The sequence below is a fragment of the Rhinopithecus bieti genome, unplaced genomic scaffold (assembly GCF_001698545.2).
Source record: "Rhinopithecus bieti isolate Rb0 unplaced genomic scaffold, ASM169854v2 scaffold_56806, whole genome shotgun sequence".
Classification (NCBI taxonomy): Eukaryota; Metazoa; Chordata; class Mammalia; order Primates; family Cercopithecidae; genus Rhinopithecus; species Rhinopithecus bieti.
This window is the reverse complement of record NW_016823424.1, coordinates 1,788,377-1,814,274: the sequence shown is the minus strand read 5'-3', so window position 1 is coordinate 1,814,274 and position 25,898 is coordinate 1,788,377. Positions and strand designations below refer to the sequence as shown.

Below are 25,898 nucleotides of genomic sequence, written 5' to 3'. Positions count from 1 at the left end.
AAAGTCTATTCAAGTCTTTTGTCTATTTTTAATTGGGTTTTGTTGTTGTTGAGTTTTAGGAGTTCTTTATATATTCTGGGTATTAATTCTATCACATATGTAATTTGCAAATATTTTCTCTCATTCTCTGAGTTGCCCTTTCACTCTCTTGATAGTATCCTTTGAGCAACAAAAGTTTTTTGTTTTGATAAAGTTCCATTTATCTATTTTTTCTTTTATTGCCTATGCTTTTGGTGTTGGTCTAAGAAGTCATTGACAGATCCAGTGTTATGAAGCTTTTCCTCTATATTTTCTTCTAAGAGTTTTATAGTTTTTGCTCTTACATTTAGTTCTTTGATCCATTTTGAGTTAATTTTTGTGTATGGTATAAGGTAAAGATCCAACTTCATTCTTTTGCAAGTGAATATCCAGTTCTGCCAGCACCATTTGTTAAAAAGATTGTTTTCCCCATTGAATGGTCTTGGTCCCCTTGTCGAAAATCATTTGACCATATATGTGAGGGTTTGTTTCTGGGCTCCTTAATCTATTCCATTAGTCTATATGTCTGTCTTTATGCCAGTACCACATTGTTTTGATTACGATAGATTTGCAGTAAGTTTTGATGTCAGGAAATGTGAGTCCTCCAACTTTGTTTCTTTTTCAAGTATGAGACAAGATATTTTTTATTTTTCCCTTAAATCTTTTGTAGATATGGGGTCTCACTATGTTGACCAGGCTGGTCTTGAACTGGCCTCAAGCAATCTTCCTGCTTTGGCCTCCCAAAGTGCTGAGATTACAAGTGTGAGCCACTGCACCCAGCCTTGAGACAAGACCTTAATGCTACTTGCTACCTTTTATTTGATCTTCCTTCTAACATATTTTTTTGTGTACCCTGTTTGCTTGTTTGCTTTATTTATTTATTTATTGAGACAGTGACTCACTCTGTCACCCAGGCTGGAGTGCAGTAGCATGATCTCGGCTCACTGCAACCTCCACCTCCTGGGTTCAAGTGATTCTGGTGCTTCAGCTACCCAAGTAGTTCGGATTACAGGCATGTACACCATGCCCAGCTAATTTTTGTATTTTTAGTACAGATGGGTTTTTGCCATGTTGGCCAGGCTGGTTTTGAACTCCTGGCCTCAAGTGATCTGCCTGACTCGGCCTCCCAAAGTGCTGGAATTACAGCACTTTGTAAGGCGTGAGCTACCGCGCCTGGCCCTGGAGTGTTTGCTTTAACAGCCCCTCCTAGATGACTTCTCTTCCTTTCGTTCCTATTATAACTGCATTTCAATACTGGTTTTCTTTTCCTCTTTCACGCCGTATCCCTTAATTTGGATTCTTCTTTGTTTGTGTTCAGGCCACATTTGGCATTTTAAGGTCTTTTTTTTTTTTTTTTTTTTTCTTTTCTAGAGACAGGTTTAGACACAAGAGTTGTGTCACTCAGGCTGTAGTGCAGTGGCACCATCATGGTTCACTATAGCTTCTAACTCCTGGGCTCCAGTAATCCTCGCATCTCAACCTCCCCAGCAGCTGGGACCACCAGGGGGACCCAGATAAATTTTTTTACTTTTTGTAGAGGTGATGTCTTCCTATGTTGCCCAGGCTGGTATCAAACTTCTGGCCTCAAGCAATCTTCCCATCTAAGCCTACCAAAGCACTAGGATTACAGGCATGAGTCACTGTGGCTGGTTGCATTTTAAGGTCTTAATCCTCCTGGACAACCAAAAGAAGAGAGCCCTACCCATTTGTTTGTCCCTATCTTTGAGTCTAGTTCAGTCTCTTTTAGAACTGCCAGAGCCGAAAGTTGCTTTTGTTGTTCCTTTATCATCTGGGATGCCTGTGTCATCTTTAGCACTGCAGGAAGATGCACAATGATACAGTGGTGGTATGATGGACAAGGTCATTGACTTAGAGATTGGGTGTTTTAGTGAAAAGAGCATTATATTGGAAGCCAAGAAACCTGGGTCATAGCTTTGCATCTGTCACTAATTGGCAGTTAGACAATTCAGCCTCTCTCACATAACTTGTGGATGAGGCAAATTGAACTAGGTGGTCTCTAAGTTCCTTCTAAATCTAACAAGTTTGTTACTGTGCAAGATGACTTCCTCAGAAACAGAAGACATTTAAGCTTGTTTTAATGGATGAATAGAAGAAAGAAAGATGTCAGGAGGTTTAAAATAAGGAAATGAAAATATTTTTAGGAGTCAGTGAAAGTAACATTTTATAAGTGGTGCTGGGTCAATTATATAACCATGGGGAAAAAATGAACCTTGTCCTCCACTGTACACCGTATGTAAAAATCAGTTCATATGGTTTTCAAAACTAAATGAGAAAGGTAAGATAATAAAGACTCTAAAACAAAGGAGAATACCTACATGGCCTTGGAATAGGAACAGATTTCTTAGAACAAAAAAGTACTAACATGAAGGAAAAGACTGATAGATTGGATTTCAATAAAATTAAGAACTACAGTTTATCAAATGACACCATTAAGACAGTTGAGAGGAAATATTTGAAATATTATATCTGACAAATGACTTCAATGGAGAACATACAAAGAACTCTCATAAACTAGTAAGAAAAACGCAGTTTAACCCAATAGGAAAAAGTGAGCAAAGACTTTAAATTGGCACTTCACAAAGGAGGATGTCTAAATGGCCAATCAACCTACGAGAAAGTGATCAGTATCATCAGACGAATACAGATGTAGACAAGAGTGAGCCAACAAACACATGAGAAAATGCATCAGTATCATTAGGGAAGTGCAAATCAAAACCACAGTGAGGTACCACTTTACACCCACTAGGATAGCAGCAATTAAAAAAGAAAAGAAAGAAAAGGGAAAATAATAAGTGTTGGCAAGAATATGGAGAAATTGTACCTTCTTATATTGCTGTTGTGAATGCAAAATGGTTCAGCCACAAAATGCAAAACAGTTCAGGAAAACAGTTTGGCAGTTCCTCAAAAAAGTTAAATGTAGAATTACCAATTCCACTCCTAGGTATAGACTCAAAGGAGTTGAGAACAAGTACTAAAACAAGTACATGTGTGCATTGTTCATAGTAGTCAAAAGGTAGAAAGAATTCAATGTCCATCAACAGATGAATGAGTAAACAAATTGTGGTATGTACATTTTTGGGATATATATTCTGGTTTTTTTTTTTGCTTTTATTGTTATTTTTAATTAGCACATAATATGTGATACAGTGTGATATTTTGATACATGTATACAGTGTGTAATGATCAAATTAGGGTAATTGGCATATCCATCTCAAATGTTTATCTTTGTATTAAGAACATTCAAAATCTACTTTTCTAGCAATTTAAAAATATACAATAAGTTGTTGTTAATTATAGTCACCCTTTAGTACTATAGAACACTGGAACTTACTCCTTCTAGCTAGCTATACTTTTGTATCCATTAACCAACTTTTGGCTATCCCTCCCTCTCTGCTATCCTTCCCTGACTCTAGTAAATCACTAATTGTACTCCCTACTTTTATGAGATCAGCGTTTTAGGTTTCCACATATGAGTGAGAATACTGTATTTTTCTTTCTGTCCCTGGCTTATTACATTTAACATTATCTCCTCCAATCTCATTCATGCCATGAGTGACAGAATTTTGTTCATTTTTTAATGGCTAAATAGTATTCCATTGTGTATATATACCACATTTTTGTTATCCATTCCTTTGTTGATGGACACTTAAGTTGATTCCATATCTTATTTACTATGAATAGTGCTGCAGTAAACATGGGAGTGTGGATATCTCTTTGACATACTGACTTTTTTTCCTTTAGATATATACCCAGTAATGGGATTGTTGGATCATATGGTAGTTCTATTTTTATTTTTCTGAGGCACCTCCATACTGCTTTCCATGATGGCTGTATGAATCCACATTCCCACCAACAGTGTATAAGAGTTCCCCTTTCTCTGCACCCTTGTCAACATTCATTATATTTTGTCTTTTTGATAATAGCTATTTTAACTGAGAGATATGATATCTCACGGTGGTTTTGTTTTGCATTTCTCTGATGATAAGTGATGAGCATTTTACATATACTTTTGGCTATTTGTATGTCTTATTTTGAGAGATGCCTATTCAGTTCATTTGCCCATGTTTTAATTGAATTATTTAGTTTTTTGCTGTTGAGTTCCTTATATATTCTGGATATTAATCCCTTGTCAGAGGAATAGTTCACAAAGAGACTAGTTGTCTCTTCACTCTGCTGATTGTTTCCTTTGATGTGCAGAAGCTTTTTAGTTTGATATAATCCCATTTGTCTATTTTTGCTTCTGTTTCCTGTGCTTTTGAGGTCTTCTCCATAAAATATTTGCCCAGACCAATGTCCTGAAGTGTTTCTCCTATGTTTTCTTCTAGTAGTTTCATACTTACATGTAAGTCTTTAATTCATTTTGAGTTGGTTTTTGTATGTGGTGAGAGATAGGGTTCCAGTTTCATTCTTCTACATGTGGTTATCCAGTTTTCCCAGCACCATTTGTTGAAGAAATTATCCCTCCCAATGAATGTTCTTGGTACCTTTGTCAAAACTCAGTTGGCTATTAATATGTGGATTTAATTCTGTGTTCTCTATTCTTTTCCATTGATCTATGTGTCTTCTTATGCTAATACCGTGTTGTTTGGATACTGTATCTTTGTTATATATTTTGAAGTCCAATAGTGTGATAACTCCAGCTTTGTTCCTTTTGCTCAGGATTACTTTGGCTTTTCAAGGTCTTTTGTGGTTCCATACAAATTTTAGGATTGTTTTCTCTATTTCTGTGAAGAATTTCATTGGTATTTTGATAAGGATTATATTGAACCTATAAATGGCTTTTGGTAGTTTGGTTATTTTCACAATATTAATTATTCCAGTTCATGAACATGGGATGTCTTTCCACTTTTTTGCGTCATATTTGATTTTTCACCAGTGTTTTATAGTTTTCCTGGGAGATCTTTCACCTTCCTGGTTAAATTTGTTCCTAGGTCTTATTATTGTTATTTTTTGGTGGCTATGATAATTGGGATTGCTTTCTTGGCATCTTTTTTGCTAGTTTGTTGTGGATGTATAGAAATGCTACTGATTTTTGTATATTGATTCTGTACACTGCATGAAATACCATAGAAATAAATGAAGTACTGATACGTGCTACATTATGGATGAGCCTTGAGAACACTAGGCTAAGTGAAAGAAGTCAGATACAAAAGCACACATTGTGTGAGTCCATTTATATGAAATGTCTAGAATAGATAAATCAGTAGAGACAGAATGAAGACTGATAGTTACTAGAAACTGGTGGCAAAGAGTGGGGGCTGAAGGTTGGGAATGGAGAGAAACTGCTTATGTTTTGGAACTAGATAACAGTGGTAGTGTGAATGTACTAATTGCCACTGAATTGTTCACCGTAAAATGGTTAATTTTATGTTACGTAAATTTCATCCCAATAAATTACTTTTTTAAAAAAAATATGAGATGCTACTATACCCACCAGAGTTGGTAAAATTCAGAAGACTGTCATTCCAAGTGTTGAGTATTTGGAACAACTGGAACCCTCTTATATTGCTGGTAGGAATATTACTAAAGCTAAGTATCTGCCATTCTCTGACCCAGCAATCTACTGCTAGCTATATGCCAAAATGAAATAAATGTATGACTACCAAAAGAGACCTACAAGAAGGCTCTTGGCAGCTTTTATTCATAATAGCTTAAAACTATAAACAGCTTAAATACCCATCAAGGTAGAATGGATCAATTGTACTACATTCATACATGGAATACTATGCAGAATGAACTACTGCTACACATATAAGAAGATGAATTTCACAGAAATAGTCTTGGGTGAAAGAAGCCAGAACCCAAAGAGTATGTTTATATTCTACTTATATGAGGTTCAGGTAGAAGCAAAACTAATATATGGTAATAACTGTCAGAATAGCTTTTGCTGGGGATGGTTATTGATGGTTCATGAGAGCTGTCTGGGATGCTGGAGTAAATTTTCTACATCTTGATTTCAGTAGTGGTTACATAGGCATATATATATGTACAAAATAAGCTGTGCACTTAAGGTTTGCAAACTTTATTGTATTATACTTTCAGAAAATTTCAGAATACAGTTACCAGCGCAGGCATTCTTGCAGAGAAGCCATAGAAGAGAATGTTTGTGATGCATAAGGTTGTAGAATGCCTTGAGTGGCAGTGAAATGGCAGAAATTTGGCATCTGTCCTATAACTCTGGTAAGTTTGACAGAGGGAAATGACTTAATGAAAGCAGATTCTTAGGGAAATGGATCCTTGGAAATATGCCTGGTGGACTGAGGGCTAGTCCACTAGTGGGGAGACTATTGCAGTAGGACCTGAATTAGGGCAATACTTTGAAAATGGAAGCTCTGAAGGAAGAGCAATTGGAAAGGCTGAGGACTGGTTGGGTACGGATAGCAAAAGGGGACAGGGCAGAGATGACTGAGATTCCATGCCGGATGGCTGGTCCAGAAATAAGAAAGCCAGGAAGAGGAATCAGTTTTGGAGTAAGATGAGTAGTTTTTAAATGCTTTAGTTTGGAAGTCATAGCAGGCCCCTAGAAGCAACTATGAGACTCAGGAGGACAATCAGGGCCAGTGAGAGAAATCTGAAAATTACCAGTGTACAAATTTATTTTGAGTAAATGAGATCCCTAAAAGACTGTAACAGAAATTTCAGAAGGCCAGCCGTTAGAGAAGGAAGAGTTGTTGAGGAAGAGGAGACTGCAGCTGTAGTTCAACCAGGAAAACATAGTGTCACTTAAGCCAAACAAAGAGAGTTGGGGGTGGAGATGTAAAGGGAGAAGATACAGGAAAAGGAGCGATTGAAAATGGGATGAAGAGCAGGGGTAATTGAGAGGACACAGTCTTGGAGAAGACAGGAAGAAACAGGATCTGAAAGCAAAGACAGAGAACTTAGCCCTGGGCTGCTGTGAAGAGCAGGTGCCTGCAATTAGATCACAAGAATTTGTCAGCATCTTCAGTGACTTACTCTTGCAGTGTTCTTTGTCCTCTGCGTAGGAACAGAGAGTGACCTAGGATTGAGAATGAGTGTGGATGTAGGAGCCAAGGAGTCTTCATGTATTTGGTCTCATTATGGGTTTCAGGCATAATCCTATTCACTGTGAAAGGGATACAAAAGAAGTTTAAGACCTCTGGGAATTTATTCTCTAAAAGGTACAATTCAGCAATGATTAAGTGCCAAAACAAGTTTATTTAGTGTGTTTCAAATCTTCTTCTGGCTGTATAACTTTGGGCAAGCTACATTAGTTTTCTCTGACTCTGTTTCTTTATCTGTTAAGTGGTGATAATAATATCTGCCTCATGTGCTGCTCTGGAGATTGAACGAGTTCATACAAGCAAGGTGCTTGGAATAATGCTTGAAACATGGTATGTGATAAATGTTAGCTAAGGTCATGGTGGAGTGCTGTAGGAGTGTAGAAGGGGAAATAATTAGTCAAGGCTGAGTTGGTGGGAAGACTTGGAGGAGTAGGGATTTATTGGGGGGCAATGCAAGGATGGGTAGGAGAAGAATGAAGGAAAGGGAATTTTAGGTTGGGGAAAGCATTGTAACTGGTCTTAGATCAGTAAAGCCATAGCATCTATGTGATTTACTTACTAAACGAAACTATTCCTGTTGGGGAGTAGTGGGAGATAGGAAAGGAGGATAGAGAACTGATATTTATTATAATGAAAGAAGTTCTGAGATGGGGCACCAGAGCATTTTGGTTGTGATTTTTATCCTGGACCTGTGACTCAGGGCAAGTTGTCTGATCTCTTAGGACCCCGCCTTTCCTCATCTAAAATCAAATGGACTAAATTTGTAAAATCCCTTATAGCTCTGAAATCCTTACATAATTCTCACATGGAAATGATTTCTTTGACCCCTCTGTCTATAGGATGGTGGTGTTTTTTGCGCAGCATGAAGCCAACTGGTCTATGTGGGGCAAACTTGTGGTTATGGCCTACTGTAGCCCCCTGCTGTGAGTGAGTGAGCTGACCGGCCCTCATACAGACACTACACACTGTCTTGCAACACTTAGCAATCACCACTGCTCCAGAGATCTGGAATCTCAGCAGGTGGATTTGTGGAAGGAGCTCTTGGGTATCTCATTCCCAAATTACTTAGAGTTAACTTTATTAGTGTTCTCTCGAGGAGCCTCAAGGTTTAGTTTCCTTGAAGTGGACCTTGAGGGCTAAGTAGGAGAGGAAAGAACAATCTGTAGCCTTAAAAAAATTCCCGGATTGTCCTTGCGGTGTTCACAAAACTAAAGAGAAAAAAACAGTACCATGAGCACCCAGTGAACTGCCAGCAAGGCCCTAAGCCTTTCACAGTAAACTTACCTGCTCAGGTCATTTTTGTGCCTGAAACAGAATAGTGCTGCTTTTGAAACCAGGGATTGATTCCTCCATTTTACTGCATGTGTTTAAATAATCCAGGACTCTTATAAACATAAATGGAAAATGGGCTTTTTAAATACCATGCTTAGAAATCACTGACTCTCATAAGACATTACTTCAGTTTTCTTTTAGAAGGGAATTTTGTTTGCGACTCTGTTCTCACGTCTCCGTCCTTCCTGGTTTGAGCCCCTCTTGGGAGTCGCACGTAGGCCCTTCTGCTGCTGCTCAGCCTGCAGTGCTGCAGTGCTGTTGCATCAGAGGAAGTTCTCTAGGATTCCACTCCCATTTGCTTTTTCTAGTTGCTAAGCAGGCGGCACTTAGAGCAGTATCTGCCCTCTGAGCTTTATCATTGAAGAAGATACTTTTGGACTTTTATACTGGATAGATTTTACACAACTTGATGATTGAAGAATAACTTGAAGAACTAAAGCAGATGGAAGCGATTTTATCTACATTTTGTGTCTCCAAAGTTTGAAGGGTTTATTTTGTTTTCAGAAACTGAAATTTGTGAAGAATGATAATTTATCCTCGTCTTGCCCTTGAAAGGAAGAGTTTTTCTTTGGGGAGTGGAGCTTTAGGAAAGGAAGGTGACTTGAACTATAAGGACTTCACAGCTAATATATGCCCCTGGGTAACGTTACATATCCCTTATTTGTTTAGAATAGAAGTTCCTTGAGGGAATAGACTATATCCTTTTTGTTGTATGTGGTTCCTAATAGTGAGTTGCATCTAAGTCAATAATAAACACTAGCAGTTCAGTAGACTCCTGATCTTCGATCTTCCTTGGCAGATCAGTCCATGCCACAGATTTCCTGAAAAGAAAAATAACCATGTCATGGAAGAAAGTATGTGTTTTTTTGCAAAGGTTGTGAATTAAGGTTGAGAGTGAGATGGTTTAGTCTGGCCTCTTTTTAGAGCAGTGATTGATTAATGCTGTCTGTGTTGCTGTTTCTTCCAGAGCTGACCTGTCCTGGACGCAGCATAACTAACGAAGCTGCTGCAGGATGAGAAGATGGCAGCGCGGCTGCTCGCACCACCAGGCCCTGATAGTTTCAAGCCTTTCACCCCTGAGTCGCTGGCAAACATTGAGAGGCGCATTGCTGAGAGCAAGCTCAAGAAACCACCAAAGGCCGATGGCAGTCATCGGGAGGACGATGAGGACAGCAAGCCCAAGCCAAACAGTGACCTGGAAGCAGGGAAGAGTTTGCCTTTCATCTACGGGGACATCCCCCAAGGCCTGGTTGCAGTTCCCCTGGAGGACTTTGACCCATACTATTTGACGCAGAAAGTGAGTTGGAGGAGGAGGAGCAGCTGCAGATACCCGTTGCCTAACAGGCTTAGGGAGATGGGGGAGAAAGAACTGTGTCTCTTTGCCAAAGTTTGGATAAGTAGTTAACCTTTTGTTTCAGTTCTGGCTTATGGGGATTGTTTTTCATTTTAATTGCTACTAAGGGTCATTTGTGGTCTTGGCACTTGTCAACTCTATTAATAAGACTTCTAGTTTTGGCTCCAGGCCAGATCAGAAAAAGGGGACGTAAATGAAATGGGATTAAAAAGATAGGACAACCTCCCTCTCTCAAACACACATTCAAAATTCTATCTTTAATATAAAGACAATGTTACTGTTGTGACATCAGTAGAGTAGTATGGTGGAGATGGTGTATTTGCTCTCTTGTCTAGCCCCCTCTGTGACACTAGAGCTGCTGGGGACGGGAATAAAACTGAGTAAAGCAAACAGCCAGTGAGGACAGACCCAGGTCACTTGCCCTGTTACACCGTTGTCTGGATTGATTCTTGCAGCACCGATTCTTACAGTAGAGTCAATTCTGTTATTCCTGCAAGTAGGGAACTCAGGTGAAAGAACTACCAATCTTCATTTGGCCAAGAGTTTCAAACTTCCTGAACAAATGTTTGACTAAATCTTCAGCTTCTTTCTCATGATTATCTTCTGAAACAAGGCAACAGGCAGAGAAACAAAGCCTCCTCGTTGGTCCACCAGCTAAATAATTGAATATTGAGGACTGGCATCAGACACCGTTTTAGGGGACCCCTCATTTGACAGATTTTTTTTTTTTTTTGAGATGGAGTCTTGCTCTGTCGCCCAGACTGGAGTGCAGTGGCGCGATCTCAGCTCACTACAACCTCCCCCTCCTGGGTTCAAGCAATTCTCGTGGCTCAGCCTCCTGCGTGTCTGGGACCACGTGCTTAGAACAGCTATATAATAGAAAAAAGTGGAACCATTAGTCTATTCTTTCACTGAGAAATCTAGAAAGTTTAATGAACAAAATGATACGATATAAAGAACAGTAGATTGGAGGTAAGAAATCCTGATTCTACCATAATTTACCATGTTTATTATTTACTTTTTTTTTTTTTTTTTTTTGAGGCAGAGTCTCGCACTGTTGCCCAGACAGGAGTGCAGTGGCACAATCTCAGCTCTCTGCAACCTCTGCCTCCTGGATTCAAACGATTCTGCTGCCTCAGCCTCCTGAGTAGCTGGGACTACAGGTGCATGCACCACCACACCCGGCAAATTTTTGTATTTTTAGTAGAGATGGGGTTTCACCATGTTGGCCAGGCTGGTCTCAAACTCCTGACCTCAAGTGGTTCACCCGCCTCAGCCTTCCAAAATGCTGGGATTACATTTTTAGTAAATGTATTGTCCGAGATACCACAGATAATTTATGGGGAAATAAATGAAGAAAAAACCTTCTCAAAACTAGTTTGTGACTTTCAGCAAGACACTTCATCTCTCTGGACCTAAACTATTTTTCCAACTCAAATGCAAATTAATTTCTCATTTTCTTTTCTTTTGTTTTGTAGTTTTCTTTTTTTTTTTTTTTCCTTTAACTTGTATTTTAAGTTCGGGGGTACATGTGCAGGATGTGCAGGTTTGTTACATAGATAAACGTGGGCCATGGTGATTTGCTGCACAGATCATCCCATTTCCTAGGTATTAAGCCCAGCATCCATTAACTATTCTTCCTGATGCTCTCCCTGCCCCCATTCCCTGCCTCTGACAGGCCCCGATGTGTGTTGATCCCTTCCATGTGTTTTCTGTTCCTGTGTTAGTTTGCTGAGGATAATGGCTTCCAACTCCATCCATGACCCTGCAAAGGACGTGATCTCATTTCTAATTTCTCATTTTCTTAAATCTGACAGGAGATATGAAAAAATATATAGAGCTAATCATTGTTGGAACCCAATTTTCTTTTGCATACTCTTTTTCCCTGGTTTCTGCCCTGTAGACAGCCTCTTTTCATTTCCAGTGCCTCAGATTTCAGTGGCCTGGCTTGAGAGTGAGGACTTACCAAAGAGAGTGGGTCTCTGGACCTGATGGGTGTCATTCATTGGATAGGCCAAATTGTTCTTGATGGTGCTCCATTAGAAGACTGGTTCTTCATGGTAGAAATTCTGACTTCAGCCTTCAGCTTTACCACAAGGCTAAATTGTTCCTGGAAAGGATAACTTTAATAATATATTTTTGGTAATCTTGAAAAAATATATACCACCATACAGAAAAGCTCACAAAATATAAATGCATAGCATAATGATTACAAACTAACAGCATGTCAGGAAAGAACATTGCTAGCACTTTAGATATCATTGTATTTTTAAATGAAGGATATTTTACTTGATTAAAAATAATATTCTTGCTCAAGTTTACTTGCAAATCATTACCAGCGGTGCTGATACTTCTATAGGGGTGGAAAAACTCCACCTCTCTTCTCCTAGGGTCCCAGCAGGATCTTAGAATTAAATTGACATAACATAGATTAACAGGAGAAAAGCATAATACATGCTTTATATAGCACAGGAACCCTCATGAAGAAATGAAGACCGTGGGCTGGGTGCAATGGCTCACACCTGTAATCCCAGCACTTTGGGAGGCCGAGGCAGGCGGATCACAAGGGCAGGAGGTTGAGACCAGCCTGACCAACACGGTGAAACTCCATCTCTATTAAAAATAAAAAAATTATCTTGGCATGGTGGCACTGGCCTGTAATCTCAGCTACTCAGGAGGCTGAAGCAGGAGAATCACTTGAACCCAGGAGGTGGAGGTTGCAGTGAGCCAAGATTGCGCCACTGCAGTCCAGCCTGGGTGACAGAGTGAGAGTCTGTCTCAAAAAAAAAAAAAGAAAGAAAGAAATGAGGACCTAAAGAAGGAGTTAACTCGAATCGGTTATTTATATACTGGATTGGACAAAAAATAGTAAATTGTGAAGAAGCAACTAAATTATGTGGGCAGGCTTAAAATATAAGACTTTTTATTATAACAAGGTCAGTACAGTATTCTCTTGGTCTCACCTTCTCGCCCTTGAAGGTAAGGATGTTGCCTTTCCTTCAGGTTCAGGGAGTGTCTTCCACACAGGAATTTCATCTTCCGCTCTTAAGAAACAGCAAGAAGGTCAGAGTGATCTTTTTGCACCTGCTGTTTTACAAATATCTTTAACTTAGTCAATATGCCAGAATAACATATGTTAACCCCTTCACTTCTTGCTAACTAGGACTTGTACTAAATTAGCAAGATCTCTTTTACAAGGAAGCACACTGGGAATTAACCCACAAATCAAAAAGTCATAAGGGTAGAAATGACTTTAAGAGGACATTCCTTTACGTTTGCTCTTCAAGGGCTGCCTTAAATAATTCTTGGCAAAATAGAATCTCTTTTCTTTGCTAAATGATACCAGTGGAATCCTTTATGTTTTCCTCATTGGTCTCATTTTCTAACTGATTAATTATCTTCGTGACTCTCACAAAAACTTGTTTCTCATTTCCTTCCCTCTTTCTCCTAGTGGGTAAGAGAGATCTCGTTTTCTATTAGTAAAGTTCTGGTTTTAGCTCGGATTTCACACTCCCAATGGACACAGGGCCCTAAAAGTTGTGCACCACATTTTCGAGATACTGTTATTTATTCCAGCTGGTACTGGTTTGGCTATCATAAGCGTCTGAGGGTCTTGTTGGGTTTCACACTTTTTCAGCTGGTTCCTGCAAACCATCTGAATCATTCCCTCTTTGAATTGCCTCAGACTTCTCAGTGCTACTTTACATTTTCTTTGTCTCTTGGTACTTCGGCTCTAACACCTCCTTTCTTTGGCTTTCTTGTTTTTCAGCTGTTTGCTACAAATAATTGTTCAAGGAACATTTACATTTTAAATTCAATTTTAAAATAGGTGATATATTTAAGTGGTTAAAAATTCAAGGTACTTGGTAAATAAGTTTCCTTTTTACACCTGTCTCTCATCTGCCTATTTCCTATCACCCTGCACAGGCAACCACTGATAGTAGTATCTTCCAGAGTTTCTTTATGTGTATGCAAGCAAAAACAAATATGTGTTTTATGGAACTTGAACTCCATTAAAAGCCTTTGTTACTGGTTTTTTCCTGTTGTTTTCTTAAACCTATTGAAGTCTTAATTTTGTTTTTTGTTTTTACTTTTTAATTATTATTATTTTTTTGGAGACAGAGTCTAACTCCAGGTTGGAGTGCAGTGATGCAATCATAGGTCACTGCAGCCTCAACCTCCTGGGCAATCTCCATCTCTGTCTCCCAAGTAGCTGGGATCATATGCATGCACCACCACATCTGGCTCATTTTTGTATTTCCCCCAGTTTTAAAAGTTTTCTTGTTTAGTGAAAATTAAGAACTTTTCTCTATTGCTCAAAGTGCCTGTCTTCGCTAAACATATGCTCTCCAATGCTTAATAATAACTTGTTGAATACGAAATGGCCGTATATATTCCTAATGACTATCTGAAGTAGGCAGCCAGGAAATCTGTAGGTTAAGCTGAAACAAGGCCTTCAGAATTGACTCCAATCCCTTTTCAATTTCTTAGAACTAACAATTGATACACGTGTCTTTTTTGTTTAATGGATATACCGTGTTAAAAGAAAGTCATATAAACAAAAATTTAAATTACAAGATTGATCGATGTGTTTTTAAATAGGGCACACTCCTATTGCATTAAAAAAATTATATATGGCCGGGCATGATGGCTCAAACTTGTAATCCCAGCACTTTGGGAGACTGAGTCTGGCGGATCACCTGAGGTCGGGAGTTCGAGACCAGCCTGACCAACATGGAGAAACCCTGTCTCTACTAAAAATACAAAATTAGCCAGGTGTGGTGACAGATGCCTGTAGTCTCAGCTACTCGGGAGGCTGAGGCAGGAGAATTGCTTGAACCTGGGAGGCGGAGGTTGTGGTGAGCCGAGATCACGCCATTGCAGTGCAGCCTGAGCAACAAGAGTGAAACTCCATCTCAAAAAAAAAAATATATATATATATAGCTTTCTAAAGTTCAGTTTACCTTCAACTTTTCAGGTGTACCTTTTTCTGCAAAGAGATATCTACTTATTAGAACAATAGAAAATTATAATTTGGTAGCCTTAGACATCATCTAGTTGATCCTCCACATTTTATAAATTTTTTGAGATGAAGTGCTTTGTCAAAAGCCCACACCACTGTTGGTAATATAACCAGGACTAGAGCTCATGCCTCCTGACTCTCCATGTATTACATCATATTTCTAGTTCCCCACTTTTCTAATTTTTTATTAATTGATTCTCAGCCTCAATTGGCTCAGTTCTGCTGAAGCTTGGCAGGCAAATAGGGAGAAGAAAATAAGCTCTGTTTTCATTTTTCCCTAATAATCCCTGTGGTTTATAGGACAGGTCCTAAACAGTGCAGTGGTAAGAGCAGTGCTTCTGGGGGAAAAGATTCCTGTCAGCCCCATGTATTGTATCTTCTCAAGTGAAGGAGCTCTGAGTTGTGCTATTCCAGGGACTTGGGCTTATTATCAGTACTGCCGGTTTTTCAACTGGACGTGATCTTGAGGCAATTTATTTAACCTTTCTACCCCTTGTTACTTTTTAAAGGAAGAGTATATCCTATCTGCCATAGTCCATCCCCAACCTATGGTAGGATAGTTACACAATCGTATGTCACTTAACGATGGGGATATGTTCTGAGAAATGAGTCATTAGACCATTTCATCCTTGTTTGAACGTCATAGAGTGTACTTACACAAATCTAGATGATGTAGCCTACTGCACCCCTAGGCTAAATAGTCTAGCCTGTTGCTCCCAGGCTACACACCTGTACAGCATGTTACCATATTGAATGCCGTAGACATTTGTAACACCATGGTATTTCCGCATCTAAACATAGCTAAACATAGAAAAGGTAATGCATTGTGCTACAGCTACAACTTTATGACAGATACAAGGTCACTGGGCAATAAGAACTTTTCAGCCTCATAATCATTTTATGGAACTACCATTCCAAACATTGTTGACCACAACATTGTTATGTGGTGTCTGACTATAGTGGAAAGAGTGCCTAACTGGGAATATAAAACCTTGTTTTAGTTCCGGCTTTGCTTCATGTTTGTACTTGGCCAAATCACTTTAATTTCCTTACCTACAATATTTGCAAAATAGAGTTAGACCCATATCTTTATCTTTCTAATTGTATTTCACATTTTTGCCTATCACATGTTGTATTTTAGCTGTGGCAAACTACTTCCCGTTTCCTTAGTGTGGAAGACCGCTCCACCCACCCACCTTCTTCTGGTCTCCCTCTCTTCCTGTTGGAATGTACTCTGTCTTTAGTTTTACCTTTTGATATTCTACCCACACAGGCCCAGCCCAGAGGCCTCTTCTTCCTTGTAGCCTAACTTAATTATCCTACACTTGGAGAACTGATTCCTCCTTTAACATTTTTAAAACACATTAGGATCTTCAGCCCTACATTGGATAAGAAATTGGTTTCAGGTTTAACTCAGGTTAGATGTGGAGGGTACCTGTGTTCCCAATAATGTTTGCAATTTTCTCCTTACTTCACTAATATTAGTGCCATCAGCTTAAGTGATACACACACACGCAGTCCTATATGAGCTCCTGGCAGAAAATTCTTAGCAAAACTATGCTGATACACTTTCAACAGGTGTGCAGCACAGAGACCATTACAGAAGGATTTATGTTCATTAGATGTGATTTGAAGTATTGCTAATGAGTTGTATTTCCTGCTTTTGCACAATAAGCCTAAATGCTGCTTTCTGTTTTAAATAAAAACTACGTATTTTAAAACTTTGGTTTATTTTGTTGTTAAAAATTTTTTCCCAACAATATAAGGAAACAAAATGATGTTTCAGTTATTTTATTCACTAAATCAAATTGAGATAAATGCCTTTGAGACGTTGGGAGGTGGGCCCTTCTCAAGGGGATGGGTCATTGACGGGCATGTATGGTCTTTTCCCCCTCTAAGTATGGTTACCTAGAGGAGAAGGAATTTAATTAAGCATTCCTAAATCAGATTTCTCTTTTGTAGCCTTGGCAATAGACCAAAGTTGGCAAATCTTACTTCTGATCCCATCCCTGTCCAGTTCCAGGTGATCTTGGGCATACCATTTAACTATTTAAGGTCTCAATTCCTCCAATCTAGAAAATTAAGATTATGCTAACAGCTAACATGTCACTTATTTTACAGGTTGCAGTATAGACCATTTCTGTAAGAAAAATCCGTGTCATCTAATTTGATTGGAACGTGGGGAAGTGACGGAGGAGTAGTGGAAGATGAGGCTGGGGAGGGTGAGCTGGAGCAAATCCTGGAGGGCTTAGAATGTTAGACTCAGAGGTGTGGTGTTTGTTTGAGAAGCAGTAGAGAACTACTGAAGGTTCCTGAACGGGAGTAAGGATACGTGGTGATAGCTGTGCTTAGGAAGGTGAATGGGACTAACAATATGTAAGCTGGGCCAGAGGGAAAGAGCTGAAATAGGCAGATCAGCTATGAAGTAATGAGGGTCTGAGTTACAGTGGTGGGAGTGGAAATTAAGGGGATTGGATGAATTCAATGGTTATTATAGAGGTGAATTGATATGATTTATGATAGATTATGGAGGGTTAAGGAAGGAATCGAGCATGCAATTATTCATTTGACAATGTGATAAATTGTTAGTGTTTTCTGTATGCCCGAGCTCTGTTCCGTGCCCTTGGGAACAAAACAGACAAGTTCCATTCTTGGAACTTAGTTTTTGTTGGGGGAAACACATAACAAACAAATACAGAAATAAAATTATTACTGATAATGATATGTGCATTAATGAAGATAATAGGTTCCAGCTATTTTAGAGGCTTGTGGTGCTCTAATTTGGTACAGAGACTAAACTTGGAGAATCCAGAAGAATCAAAGATTATGTGGTCTCTCAAATATTCAGTATCTTAAATAGGCCTTCAGCAAGTACTAAATTATAATCTTTAAAACAGCCAATTTTGAAAGCATTTGCTCCTCTTGGATTTTTACATAGATAGGAATCAAATATACTTGAGCATCAGTGTGAGCTATGGGGGTACTTACAGAGAAACCCAGCATTTTCTCCAGGTTTAACTCAGGTTAGATGTGGAGGGTACCTGTGTTCCAAATAACGTTTGCAATTTTCTCCAGTCCTAAGTTCTCATGCAAGTACTAAGCTGTGATTCCAAAGTTCTGAGCCACATAGGGTATAGACGTAGACAGCTTTTACTTGAATTCTAGAATGTGTGTTATTAGTCACCTCAGCCATAAAATTCCACTGACTGGTAATTTTAGGAATTAGTTTCTGTTGGTTTCTCCAGGGTGTGATTTGTGAAATCTTCTTATCGTAATAAAAATTTACCTGTGGAATGGGACTATTTAATATTGGCCATTTAAATGTTAGAGAATGTTTCAAGATTATAATGATATCAATCATCTCTGACAATAATTACGCATATTTTAAGTGCTTTCTTAGTCAAGGAGAGAAGACTGTGTCATTGTTATACAGAGGGATGCTTCTCTTATGAATTGTTTCCAAATTGACAAATGAGTAGTAAATGTTTCTTTACATATAACCCTATTTGACACAACTTAAGATCAGGATTGTCCCATCATATGACAATTTCTACTAACTCTGATTTTACCAGAAGAATTTTTGATACAAGCTCAGAAGATGCATTTCTATTCCAGATACTGTTGAGCCTGCAAAGTTTGGCCTATGGAACCAAGTTTGAATAAAAGATTCCTCTGATTTCAGAGGATAGGGTGCCCCATCTACTGTTCAAGACCAATCCCTCACCCCTGTCTTTGACCCTGTGCCTTTCTACCTGCTCTGGAATTTCACTCCTTTGGTTACCCTCTCTCTTTTCTGTATTTTCCATCTTTTCTCTCATGTAGGTTCCTTTCCCATAGTCTGTAAACACACTCAAAGCCTCTCCCATCCTAACGAATCCTCACTTGACCTCCTGTCCCCAGCTAGTCTAATCGCTTCCCATGCCACTGAAAATCGTAAAAAGGAGCCTTTACTCACCACATACACATATCCTACCCACTCCTCCATCCTTGAAGCCTGACTGCATCCTCACCCCTTTCATGATATTATAAGATCTTCCCAATAACATCTCAAATTGCCAAGTCTAAGATTTTTTTTTTTTTAAGTTCTTAACTCACTAAACCTCTCTGCAGTGTTTGACACCATTTGTTATTCCCTGACTCTTATATCTCTTTACTTCCTTGGCCTAATTTTCCTTTTATCTCAAATGTTTCTTTCTCTTTCATTTTATCAACCTTTCCCTAAAATGTTTATATTCCCCCAGATTCAGTTCGTGGCCCATGTTCCTCTCAGTTGGCACATTCTCCCTGGATGATCTCATCCAGCCTCAGTTCGAGGACTCCTGACTCTAGCCTAGCCTAGAATGTTCCTTAAACATTCAATACCTTGCCAGTCATCTGTGTCTGGATTTGCCACAGGTTACTTAGTATATTCAGAATTGAACTCATTTTCTTCCCCTCAAACCTGCTTATCTTCTTTTATCTACTTTCCTAGTTGATGGCACCATCAAAATTCTAGATATCATTTTTGACTCCCCAATTTTCTTCAGTCCCTGAGGATTGTCAATACTAGGGATATCTCAGTATAATGATGCACGTTTTCACAAGTATGAAACAATTGTGGCTCCAGAAACATTAACTTGCTTTCTCAAGTTCCCTCAACTAGTATGTGTTAGAGTCAGGTTTCTGTTCCAGGGATCTGTGAATTTCACCTTTGTGGTCTGTCTTCCATGCCCTTTTGTCTATATAGAGCATACTGCAGAATGATTTTTTGGTTTTGTTTGCTATCATTTTTAGAGAATTTTCTATCATTTTGCATTGCCTCAATATGAAGTCAGTATAGTCAGCCCTGCATACCCATGGGTTCCACATTTAATAATTCAACCAACTGAAAATATATGGGGAAAAACACATCTGTACAGAATATATACAGACTTTTTTTTCTTGTAATTATTCCCCAAACAATATAGGTTAACTATTTATAAAGCATTTACATTGTATTAAGTATTATAAGTAATCTAGAGATGATTTAAAATTTACTGGAGGATGTGCATAGATTATGTGCAAATACAACATCATCTTATATCAGGGATTGAGTATCTGTGGATTTTGGTATCCCTGGGAGTCCTGGAGCCAATCGCCCGTGGATACTGAGGAACAACTCTATATTGTTGTGTTTAGTTCATTTGTTTCATACCGTGTCTTCAGCATGGTATCTGAGACATAGAAAAGGAGAGAAGACTTTTCAAACTAAAATTAGTGAATTTTTATGGGTAGATGAGCTAAGGGGTAGAAAAGTAACCATATAGTTTCAGATGGGCACCCAGAAGAAAGTTGGATATAGTTAAAGGTTAGGTGATTTTAGCTGTAGTATTTCTTTATGAAGAGATTCATACATTCAACAAACATGTATAAACTATCTACCTTGTGCCAGATAGGCATCACATTATGTACTCTGCTTGCTAAGCTGAGAAAATCATAGTAGATGGAAGAAAATCCCTCCCCTTCATGGATCTCAGGGTCCAGTGAGAGATACCGGTATGTAAACCTCAATAACAATTTTCTGTGTTAACTGCTCTAATAGAAGTAAGTACAAGTGTTATAGGGACACACAGGGGGGAAGGACAATTCTATTGAAGAGAGTTGAATGGGGCTGTCTTCATAGAGGATGTGATCTTTAACCTGGACCTTTAAGTATTAAAGTATGGTTAAAAAAAAAAAATTCACCTGTCAGAGAAGAGATGAGAGAGTAGTTCAGGTATGAGGAACAGTGCATATAAAGGCTGAGAGACATGACACAGGTTTGTTTAAAATAGTGAGTGTAGTTGTGACTGAAGCATAGAGTGTGGTTTGGTAAGACAGGAGATAAAGCCTGGAGGCAGTTGGAGCCAATGAGTGCATCCTGAGGGGTTTTGTTTTCTCTCACTTCCAGAGTTCCCAGGTCGGAAATAACCTTTGGGACCCATTTTGAGCTAGGGCAGCCTTGGTCTGGATTCTTGTGCACAAGTGTCCTGCTGGCTTGTGCCAAGTGTGTGGGTCCAAATTAGCAGAAATATTAGCCCCTTGTCTTCTTCCTCTTCTTTTTTTTTTTTTTTTTTTTTGAGAGAGTCTTACTCTGTCGCCCAGGCTGGAGTGCAGTGACACAATCTCGGCTCACTGCAACCTCCATCTCCCAGGTTCAAGCGTTCTCCTGCCTCAGCCTCCCTAGTAGCTGGGATTGCAGGCCTACACACCACTACGCCCAGCTAATTTTTTTGTATTTTTAGTAGAGACAGGGTTTCGCCATGTTGGCCAGGCTGGTCTGGAACTCCTGACCTCAGGTGATCCACCCGCCTCAGCCTCCCAAAATGATGGGATTACAGGTGTGAGCCACCGCGCCTGGCCAGCCCCTTCTTGTCTTCTAAAGGCCACCCCGTGTTTGGAGCCAAAGAGCTGAAGGAGTGGCAGTATTGTGTGATAGCAGCGGCAGAATCATAACCACATTTAACGAGAGCCTGTTCTGTACCAGCCACTGTATTAAGGACTCCTTATGACCCTTCATTTAATCTTGATAGCAACCTGATAAAATTGGAATAGTGATTGATGGCACCCACTTTATCAATAAGAAAACTGAGCCTTAGCAACCTTAACATGAGTTCCCTAAGATCATGACAGCTAATGAGCAACAGAACTGGGTATTGAATCCAGGTCTTTCTGGCCTCAAAACCTGTAAACCACTCTGCTTTCTTGCTTTCTAAGAGAGGAGAGTGAGAATAGATTCTAGAATATGAATTCAGTAAATAGAGGTGTTAACATGCTTTACATAATAAGCCTGCATTTTGCTCTTGCTTAGAGCAGCTGTAGTCTGTGCACCTTAAGAGGTTAAAGGAGAAAGCGATCAAAGTCAAATTTATATTGAAGGACAACAAGGAAGAATGGCCATGGAGGAGGGTCAGACCTGCCCTGCCCTGGGGAGCAGCCTTGTGCTGGCTCAGCATTGAAGCAGGTGCACAGTGCTGCTGTTCTGCCAGGTATGGCTTCCTGTGACCAGATTCCTGTGATGTGAGCAGGAAGGGTGGCAGCTACTCCAAATGTGGGTTGGAGAGCATGGGGTTACAAGGTCAAAGCAAATGAAGAAGTGTATGCAGAAGCACCTGGAAAACTAAAACCACAGGCAGATATGGTGCTAGCATTATCTTCATCAAACTGAACTTGGAGACAAGACCGTAAACAGCTGCTGTGACCTCTGAAGCACATGCAGGGGGTTCCTTTTTGCAACAGTTAAAGCTATTAAGTAGAGGAGATTGGTTCATTGATCTGAGGGTTGGACCAGATGACCTGGTGCGGTAAAAAGAGTTTAGAACTAGAAGCAAGCCAGGAGGTCTAGTCCCCCGCCCTCCTCCTGCTCACTAGTGCTGTGACCTTAGTTTAGGCAGAGCATTCTGTGCTTGGTTTTTTGTTTGTGAAACGAATAGTTAGATTTGAGTAATAGTTTTGAAGCTTTTTAAAATTGTAGTATGCTATGATAATTAAGAATATAGGCTTTCTAGTTAGATTGCCTCAGTTTAATGCTAAATTTCACCACGTAATAGCTGTGTTGTGGGCAAGTTACTTAACCTCCTGCCTCAATTTTATCATCTGTAAAATACTACTTACCTCATAGAGTAGTTGTGAGACAATTATTATATAAAGTATCTTAGTAGGGTGCCTGCCTGCCACTCAGTAAATACTTAATAAATGTTGAATGTTATTATTTCTTCAAATAGACTCATAGGTAAAATTATCAGTCACTAAGAAGGAATTTTTTAAATATGGGATTTAGAGGTCTCTTTTGCTCAGTTCTCAGTATAGTGGAATAGAGGTGTGGAAAATGATGATTCTAAATAGTCATGCAGCTCAAACAGGAGTACATGCCTAGGGAAAAATTTTGCTGGTGTCCTTATGTCCTGGTTTGGTTTAGTATTTCTAAGGAGAGCTGGATAGCACCACGACATGGGTACTCTGGAAATGCATTCGAGTTATGCCTTTGCTGGAGCCTTTCCTGGGACACACTAGAGCCATATAATATAACCTATATTGTAATTTTACTTGAGGAATTCACTAGGCAGATTAGCATAAATCAGGATTCTTTTCAACATGGCATAGTCATTTTTACATAACAGGTCATTTGTTTCTGAACAGCTTCCTAGCCTGATATAGAATCTGTTTAGATTCTGCATTGTATTTTCCCTTATTAAAGCAGGGAAATTTTGAAAAGACACTTATTTGTTGCTTGCTATATTGGCTGTGTGCATACTCATAAATGAATGCCAAATTGCTGTTGATTAATGAACAACTGGCCAGTTGCCTAGTTCAGAAGAGATGCATAGGTCTGGGGGAATGAAGTACATATATTTTGTTTAGGCAGACAAGAATTTAAGGCCAGAGAAGTTGGCTAAAAATGAGAGGACCAATTAGTCCCAGAGATCAAAACAGTTAAGATGTGGGGACAGTCGTAGTCATTGCCAATAATAGTTATAGTCAGATAGACTCAAAGGTTCCCAGCTGCCCTCTTGTTTATTTAGCTCAATCTCTGAGCCCCTAGGTGTTCATTATGAAGCTCATCAGATGGCCTGCAGGTTACCTTTGCCCTAATGGAGATGTTGACCTCTCAGGATGGGGAGAATTGGTTGAGTGAAGAGCTACTCTCCTGGGCCATGTGTTTCCCAGCAAACCAGGAGCTGGATAATAAATATTTCTTGAAGAAGCGTTCTCTTCTATGATATGCTCCACCCCTGCATTGAGTACTCTTCTATATAAAGTCTTTTCATATGTATGCATCCTTTATTGTTTTATTTTATTGAAACAGGGTCCTGCTCTGTTTCCCAGGCTGGAGAGCAGAGGCGTGATCACAGCTCACTGCAGCCTCAACCTCCTAGGCTCAAACGACCTTCCCGTCTCAGCTTCCTGAGTAAGCTGGGTCTACAGGCACATGCCACCACTCCCAGCAAAATTTTTTAATTTTTTTGTAGAGATAGAGTTTTGCCATGTTGCCCAGGCTGATCTCGAACTCCTGGGCTCAAGCAATCTTCCCATCTTGGCCTCCAAGAGTGCTGGGATTACAGGATTACAGATGTGAGCCCATCCTTTTTTTTTTTTTTTTTTTTTTTTTAATACTTCTTGTGTGGCTAAAAAAATTATTTCAGTGGGTAGGGGTGGAGACATGCTAATAAACTAGCTGTACTGCAGTACTGTGATGACTGTGTGTGTTTATTGTTTTGCATCTGCAGTATGCTAGGATTTGTTTGGTATGTATATGAATGTGCTCTACCTGGCCATGCACAATGTTCCTTCCCCTAATAGCAGGCCCCAAAGAGAAGATAGCTTACCCTGAGTTAACAATGGCAATGCTCCTACATTGTGTGCTCCAAGCCCCACATTGCTAATTAGAAATGAAAAGCCTGTGCTTTTCAGAAGGCTCATTTTATGCCAGCATGACACATTTATTAATACTCCTATGCCATAACTTGTTAAGAACTGTTCTAGCGCTCTTAATGGGCCTTGTGCTGAAACACATTCAGTGGCTGTTGTTGTAAACCGATATTTCCCCTTGGGCAGTAACCGCAATCCAATTTCAATTTCCCTTTTAACTCATTTACTTCACAAAGATCTAATTTAAGACAGATTAGGTAAAATATTATTGGACTTCATGGGCACCAAGTGGTTGTTGTTTAAGAAGCATTGTAAAAATCCAAAGCTTGCTGTCCTTTCCACTGCATCTGGGCTTTGAAGGATCTGGCGTTGGAGCATAGTGTTGAACAAGAGATGACAAATGTCCTTTTCTGGATTCCCACCAGCAGTTTAAGTTTAACAATGATTACAAAGGTTTAATCAGCCATGTGAAACATATATATATATATATATACACGTGTATATGTATATATGTGTATGTGTGTGTGTGTATATATATACATATTTCAGAGTCAACCCATCACCAGTTATTCCTTTCTATTTTCCCATATTCACTGTTCTCCTGACAACAGGGGATAAAAGTAGGGGAGATAGTGCAGGGAAAAGCATTGTGTGATGCAGTTCTGCCTTGGGGCTGCTCTATGCTCCCCCCTGCTGACGTAAGTATGGTACTATCAAGCACAGTTGACCTTGGACTTGACAGACTTCAACATAAGGAAGCAGAATAACTAATTCAAGAGAGTTCTACAAGGATAAAATGTGAAATAATAAATAATAATGGCCTCTCCCCTCAAATTTGTGGTTTGCTGCTTTGTTGCACTTAATCCTGGATGCTCTGTGAATTTTCTAAATCATAGAATTACAGATATCGGTGCTGGAAAGGACCTGCGTGTGCCCTTCAGGCAGCCCTCTCTCTTATTTTATAGACGAGGAAAATGAGATCTAGAGACATGCAGTGGCCCACCCAGGCCATACAGTTAGGTAGAGGCAGGTGAAGAAGGAGAACACAAATGTTTTAGCACATGACCTGAGAGATGATCTAGGGGTTCCACAAATCTGGTGAGCACAGATTCCTGGATTCCTGGATTCCTCTGCACACTTATTTAATAGAACCCCTGGAAAAGGGATTTATGACTTTCTGTTTTTTAAAAAGCTACTCAGCCCAGGCCGAGCACAGTGGCTCACACCTGTAATCCCAGCACTTTGGGAGGCTGAGGCAGGTGGATCACGAGGTCAGGAGATCGAGACCATCCTGGCTAACACGGTGAAACCCTGTCTCTACTAAAAATACAAAAATTAGCCAGTCGTGGTGGCGGGCGCCTGTAGTCCCAGCTACCTGGGAGGCTGAGGCAGGACAATGGCATGAACTCAGGAGGCAGAGCTTTCAGTGAGCAGAGATCACGCCAGTGCACCCCAGCCTATCCAGCCTAGGCGGCAGAGCAGACTCCATCTCAAAACAAAACAAAACAAAACAAAAAAGCAGCTGCTCAGCTCAGGTGCAGTGACTCACAGCTGTAATCATAATCCCAGCACTTTGGGAGGTCAATGCAGGAGGATTGCATGAGGCCAGGAGTTTGAGACCAGCCTGGACAACATAACAAGACCCTGTCTCTACAAAAAATAAAAATAAAAAATAAGACAAAATAGAAAGCTAGTCAGATGATTCTTATGCAGTCAGTCTGGCCTTAGTTAGAAACTAGTATTAGTGTATCCCCTGGGGGCA

General features: G+C 39.6%; 1 protein-coding gene across 2 annotated transcripts in view; it reads left to right on the top strand.

The window, feature by feature from the left end:
• SCN8A (sodium voltage-gated channel alpha subunit 8) overlaps window positions 1–25,898 on the top strand; it is a 218,556-nt gene that overhangs the window by 60,682 nt on the left and 131,976 nt on the right. Inside the window, exons 1-2 of one of the 2 annotated variants that reach the window (XM_017861546.1) lie at window positions 6,133–6,219; window positions 9,361–9,690. In XM_017861546.1, the coding sequence (XP_017717035.1) occupies window positions 9,415–9,690 (276 nt within the window). In that variant the 5' untranslated portion in view covers window positions 6,133–6,219; window positions 9,361–9,414. Of the gene's footprint in view, window positions 1–6,132; window positions 6,220–9,360; window positions 9,691–25,898 lie in introns of those variants that run through there. The other variant, XM_017861547.1, reaches the window with a different exon arrangement.